General features: G+C 34.2%; 1 protein-coding gene across 1 annotated transcript; it reads left to right on the top strand.

Moving 5' to 3' along the window:
* The first annotated feature begins 754 nt into the window (after positions 1-754).
* On the top strand, positions 755-4,402 carry LOC145596820 (xylan glycosyltransferase MUCI21-like). The gene is made up of 3 exons (XM_081653216.1): positions 755-985; positions 1,136-1,262; positions 2,642-4,402. The coding sequence occupies exons 2-3, from the start codon at positions 1,163-1,165 to the stop codon at positions 4,030-4,032; spliced, it is 1,491 nt and encodes a 496-aa protein (XP_081509342.1). The 5' UTR covers positions 755-985; positions 1,136-1,162; the 3' UTR covers positions 4,033-4,402.
* The last annotated feature ends 2,849 nt before the right edge of the window (positions 4,403-7,251 follow it).

Here is a 7,251-nt window from a genome sequence, read left to right on the forward strand (position 1 = left end):
GTAGGCTAAAGTGTTAAACCTTTTTCTTCTAAAAAGGGGAAAAGGATAGATATAAAAGAAAAAACCTTTAATTTACAATATAGTTTTAACATGCTTCTCATCTGACTATCAAAAATATTAGTTTCCTATTATTTTGCATTCAATATAAATTAAAACAACTCTACATTTTTAGAATTTTTTTTTATTAACTTTTGAATTCTTATACATTTATTAATTATACTGAACCTCAAACTTATGACACTAGACTTACAAGGTGAGTTTTCCACCATTTTCAACTTAACTTGGGCTTTTATAGAAGAGCTCCCACTATATTACGAGAATTAGGATCTGTTCTCATACGTTGAAATTCAGTTCAGTTCAGCTCAGTTCAGTTTAGTTCAGCTCCTAATTTCCTTTTCTTATAAAATATTTATTTCAATTCAGCTCAGTTCAGTCAATGAAAACAGACCCTTTTATCTACAAGAAATGAGATGTAAAGTGTACTCTTACAATAAAAATGTTCGTGCATTATGCATACAACCTAACATGTAATCAAGTTCAATAAAAAAAAAAAAAAAAAAAAAAAAAAAAAAAAAAAAAAAAAAACCACTCACACAACAAAAGAAAGTGATGGATAGAACTGTCACTATTAATATAATAAAAATCAACCACCTAACACACCCCAAAGTAAAGCACCAAAAGTGGACCCAATTTCCACTTATTATGACTCTAATAACTCTTAAGTTTGATACTTAAGCACAACTCTACTCTTTTCACATCTCCTCTGTTTTCTCCCCTGTTTTTCATCATTTCTCTCTTCAATTTTTTTATTTTTGGAGAATACTCCATTATCAATGCCTTCTCTATTCGTACCTTCAAAGAAAAGCTATTAACATATGATCGTCAAGTCGCCGATCAGCTATATAATCATCCATATCATCTCCAAAGCTAGAAGTTTAACTAGTTTGTACATATATAGACAACATTGCATACTAGTTTTCATCAGGTAATGTATAATGTTTTTTCTGCACATTTATCTGTCTGTAGTTTTTATTGATTCGTGCATGTTATTTAATAAAGCATAATAATATACAAGTATTTTCTCAAAAAAAAAAATAATATACAAGTATGCTAACTTTTATACATTGCAAAGTAGGCACCGACAAGTAAGGGAGGAGTAAGAATGAAGTTAAAGGAGGAGAGATTATGCAGGATTGTTATCTTATTCTTTGCATTCCAAATATGTTTCATGTTCATCATCAGAACTTCTAGCCCTCTTCAAGGTAACTACTTGCTAGTATTACTATATCCGTGTTCGAAATTAATTGTCACGTTGATAATGTTAATGTTATAGTAATTGCTCTGTGTGCTTTTTATACTGTAACAAATCTGTTGTCCAAAATGTTTACCTGATCATGTCCTGATGTCCATCTCCCCTGTTTGTGTGTATTTACTTACTTCGATATCTATTTCTTTTGTGCGTGGAAGTTGGGGGTTACTATTCTAATATTTCATCCGTTTTGATAAAATTACAACACTTTTTGGTTAAAAATATGAGAGCTTTTTAATCAAAGCGTAAGCAATTTTTTTGGAAAATGAGAAAATACAAATATTGGGTCATTTTCGTCGAACTTCCATTCTTGATTCTTCTACAAGTCTTTTTTGTCGGAGCAATTTTAGAAAATGTCGGCACCTTTACTTTTTTGGGTTTGATTCAATTTTATTTTAAAAGTTATTTTAATTAGGGATTTTTATATGTGGCTAGTCACACCGTTTGGTCAGGGTTACTTGAGTTACTCGGTCAAGGATTACTCGACTTGTTAGGGTTACTTGAGTCACTCGGTCAAGGGTTAACCCCAATCCCGACCAAGTAACCCCCTCAAGTAACCTCTAACCGAACCCTTAAGTAACCCCTAAATAAACCTCTCAAGTAACTTTTGATCGAGTAACCCCTCGAGTAATCCCTGATCAAACCCCTCAAGCTGAGTAACCTCTAATCGAACCCTTAAGTAACCCCTAAATAAACCTCTCATGTAACCCTTGATCGAGTAACCCCTCGAGTAATCCCTGATCTAACCCCTCAAGTAACCTCTGGTCGAACCCTCAAGCAATCCCGTGAACCCCCACAAGTAATCCCTGACAAAGTAACTCGAGTAAACCCTAATCGAGTAACCCTTGGCCGAACCCCTTAAGTAACCCCTGATCGAGTAACCCTTAACCGAGTAACTCAAGTAACTCTGGTCATACAGTCTGGCCTTTTTTAATTCGGCTCACTTTTCCCTTTATCTATTTTAAGGCAACTTTATAGGGGTGGAGGTATCTTATCTTTCTTGCCTTTGTGTCCTCATAGGAGTATAATACATTCTTTGATTTACACCAAGATAATTATGGCCTATTAAGGGCACCTAGCCTACTAATTAGTAATTACATCCTTAGGTTAACCTATGTGGAGTTTCGACCCTCTATATGCAATTCTTCTTACTTAAAATAAATACTATGTATTACTTTGCGTTTGGAAATATAATAACTTTGATGCATCTATCAAAAGCAATTTTATTTAGCCCCTTTCTGATCTTGCATGCCGCATATTGCTGTTAACTAACAATGTCCTTAGCTTGTACTTTATGCTTTTAAGACTAATTACTTCTTTGTTCCTTTCCAGATCACATAACATGGAGATCAACAAAGGTAATGAGGAGCCTATCATCATTGCCAATATCTAAATTGCCAGTCCAACATGATGCTAGTAAGCTGAGTTCAAAGATTTCATTGTCGTCTAGCCGGCATTTGTCCAGCAATCCAAACCTTATCGAACCATCCATCCATTGTGATCGATCCCATCGACTTTACGATTGGTGTCATCTTAGAAGTCCTACCATATTAGACCCAAAAAGAGCTACATTCTCTAGTAGATCATTGAGTCCCTCAATGAACCCGCCTATATTCGAAAAAGTCCGCCCTTACCCCCGTAAAACGGACATTAATTCCATGTCTAACATACGTGAAATCACCTTAACCACAAAACTATCACACTCTCCTTGTACAATTGTACACGACACCCCGGCTTTAGTGTTCAGCATTGGCGGCTATACCGGCAACTTCTTCCATGATTTTAACGACGGATTTGTACCACTTTTTATCACTATTAACACCCTATTCCCCGATCAAGAAGTTACCCTAGTCATAACTAATTATACTGAATGGTGGTATGGTAAATATGAGGCCATTCTTCCTCAATTTTCGAGCCGTCCTATAATCAACCTTGACAATCAAACAGTCTCACATTGTTTCCCATCTGTTGTAGCAGGGCTCATTACTCATGGACCCATGACTATTAACCCTAATCTAATGCCTCATCGAAAGAGCTTCATTGATTTCCATGCCTTGCTCGAGGAAGGATATCGAAAATGCCTAGTGTGGCCTCCCCCTAAAATCAAAAGCAAGCCTAGGCTCGTGTTGGTGAGTCGAGCAGGGGCAGTTGGACGTGTCATACTAAACCAAGACAATGTTATAAAGGCAGCTCAAGAGGAAGGCTTCGATGTTGTGATATTCGAGCCTTCAGCCTACACTTATCTATGCGATGTTTATAGGTTAGTCAATGGTAGTCACGCGATCATGGGAGTACACGGAGCAGCCCTTACGCACTCCCTCTTCCTACAACCTGGCGCGGCGTTCATCCAAGTGGTTCCCCTAGGAGGCGATTGGTTAGCGAGGACTTACTTTCGGAATTTAGCTAAAGGAATGAAATTAGAGTACATGGAATACAGAGTTCAACCAGAGGAAAGTAGTTTGGTTGAAAAATATGGTAAGGATCATATTATGATTAGAGACCCAAATTCTATAACAAGTACGAATTGGTCTGCGTTACATAACATATACTTGAGAAGCCAAGACGTTCGACTCGACGTAGGAAGATTCAGGTCATGTTTGAAGATGGCTTATGCTAAGGCCAAGAGATTAATGGAACATCAAGGTTTGCACGTTAAACGTCGGCCTAAAATTAAGAAATTCATTAGGCCTCCGGTGTTTAGCTATACTTATGGTGTTATATAGGTTGGCTAATTTTGGTTACATGTATGTATGTGTGTTATATGTTATAAGCCATAAAAAAGTACGAAGATAATGATCATAGTTTTAAAGACATTCATTCATTTAGTCTTGAATTTGATAAATGACATATATTTTGTAGTGTTGCTAGAAAGTCAGTTATCGTCTGATTTATAGAGAGATAAGATTTGGATGTATCACATGCATTCATTGTATGTATATATGTAAGAGTAGTTAACCATATGTACTAAACTACAAATGGAATTCTAATTTCAATAGAATGTTGAGAGGTTTTTGGTGATTGTGATTGTGCATAGCTACTTATAGGCAGTATGAGAAATGCAATTCTAGAGCATCTTCAATGGTGGACAACGTGTGTTACGTGTCAATGTTCTTCATCGTACAATATTAGAGATTTAGAGCATCCCCTAGGTGGACGACAATGCTCATCATTTGTTTTGATTTATTAATCACTTTTATTATTTGGTTATTGAGACAAAATTCACATTATATATATTTTAAGTAGCTTGTTATGTCTTTTAATTTTTAGTTGAGTTTCCCAAGGTTGGCGTGAAACATTGTTGATAGGGGGGCTATAGTTTCAACATTGTTGGAAATACATGGAATTAGGCCAGAGATGGAAATTGAATTTGAGTCCGACTCAAATTTGCCCCGATCTACTATCATAAAATCTGAATTTGAATCTTAAAAAAAAAAAGGTCGATTTGGAATAAGAGCTGGACTTAGGCCATGTTCTCATCAGATTTATTTTCAGTTCAGTTCAGTTCAGTGCTAATAAGTTCAGTTCAGTTCAGCTCCTAATTTCATTCTCTCATAAAATATTCATTTCATTTCAGTTCAGTTAGTTCAGATCTAATAGTTTTAGTCCAGTTTAGTCAATGAGAACAGAGCCTAATTGGATATGGACTATCTGAACCGTCCGAGATCAATTATAATGGTGGCTATATATTTTAAGTTTGTTTCTTGGATGGTAATTAGTACATACGTAGTAAATAGCTTAACTATTTAATGTTTTATGATGGGATTTTAAAATTTTGTATTATAAGGAATTGTGGATGTCTTTACATCTAAAAAAGTAAAGACTTTGCAATTACAATTTTAAAACAAAACAGGCTTATTTCACTAGGGGTTGCATACAAGGAGCAGCTTATTTCACTAGGGGCTGCGTACAAGGAATAACTTATTTCAATAGGTGTTGTATATAAGGAGATAAAAATATATAATCCTAAAATAGATAAATAAAACATTAACTACACCGACTGCATATCATGATGAGTTGTGATGATCTCATTTTGTGATGTATACCAATTTAGAAAAAGATAATCTATTTTTTATTTTAGTGTTTCACCCGGCCGGTTTACTCTTTGTGTTAATCCGGATTCGAAAATCGGTTATGGGTTATTAGGCTCAGTCTCATCCCAATTCCCAAATGTTGTTGCGGGGTTGAACACGCGGTCCTCTCTACCAAGTGCAACCCCAATCACTATTACATCAACAGCCAATTGATATATTAAAAAAAAAAAAAAAGTATTAAATGCTTGCAGTTTAGCATAATCTCTATCATTTATGATAGTTAACACAATTTAGGCAGTTTAGCATATATCACACCAACCCCTTTTATTCTAACAATCTCATTCACCAGCTTAGTACTGTCCACTCTGAGTTGTTCGTTTGTGAACATTATATCCATATAAATTTCAGAGATCCCTTAAACGCGGCCACAACTATACATTCTTCTTCACTCCTTGCCTCCCTCCGCCCCTTCCCCTCCGGCTTGCGCGCACGCTCTAGCTGGCTTTCTCGGGACGAAATTGCCTTCTCTGTGGATGATCAATTGATCATAAGGTCTGACCGAAAGGTGTACGTATAATTCTGCAACAGATAAATAAAAAAAAACTCGGTAATTCTCCTCCTACGTAATACTTCGTATATCTTACGGAGAGTACTTGCTTGTATTATACTTGAAGCTACCAAATCCTAACTTTTTTTTATCAGTAGCAGATTTATTAGTTATTACCATATATACATTAAACATAATTACATCATTTACGTTTTCTTTCCTTTAATTTGCAACATATGGTTGACTTTTATTACTTATTTATTAGTAATATTGTGGCATTGTAGAATATTTTTCCTTTTGAATTTTAAAAAATTTCTGTTTGATAATTTTGGTTTCAGAATTGTGAAATCATCGGTATAAATGAAGCAAACACGAAGGATAGAGAAACTATGTTTTGCCTTCATGTTAGTTGTTGCCGTCCAAATTTCTCTATTGCTCATATTTAGAATTACCTCACCAACAAACCAAGGTATGTACCAAAATTTACAATGACTACTATTATTTTTGAAATCGTTGAATTGCAAATATCAAAAACATGCTTTAATTTTCAAGTCTTCATTTTCACATTTATGTACAAGCAAATGGCATAGAAGACCTTCTTTGTTAGAATAGTGTTCACTATTATGAGATTGAAGTCAATTTACTTTTATTTTGTTTAGAATTTCTAATAAGACTTTGTTTTACTCAACTTTTAATCAAGTGAAGTTCGGAAAATATATATTTAACGATCAATAAAAGTTTACAAAATTGAAGTATTGTCTACAAACATACATCAATAAAGTTTGGAAAAACTTTTGTATACACCCGATTTACACTAATATTAGTGTACATCGAACAGTATAAGAGTAACTTTTAGCTAATTTTAAGGTAATTTTTTGCCTTTTTTTAGTAACTTTAAACATAATACAATTTTTATATAAATAGACAACAAGAAAAGTTTTATAAAGATAATTTAATTACATTATATCACTAATAATTGATTTTTAGTCATTTAAAATGTGATTCTTTACTAATAAAGCATAGATAATTTTTATTTGTATTTGGATACTTATATGCATATTTGGGTAACTTTTATTCATTTCAGGGATAACTTTTGACTTTTATTTAACGAAAGAAATAATCTGTATAATTTTGCTCCTATCGGAATTCGGTACACTATCCAATATAGTTTCGTAATGTATTCCATGACGAAAAACAAAGTTAGAGTTTAGAGAACATGGACATTAGTTAATTTAGTCACTCTCCTTGGCCAAAAAGCTTGACTAGGAAAGCGAAGCTGGACAATTAATTTGTCAATATACAAAAATTCTTCCGATAGTTCGCCTTTATTTACTCCTTGATATCCTGACAACTTAATTTAGAAA

This window comes from Chenopodium album, chromosome 1 (genome assembly GCF_948465745.1).
Source record: "Chenopodium album chromosome 1, dcCheAlbu1.1, whole genome shotgun sequence".
Lineage (NCBI taxonomy): Eukaryota > Viridiplantae > Streptophyta > Magnoliopsida > Caryophyllales > Amaranthaceae > Chenopodium > Chenopodium album.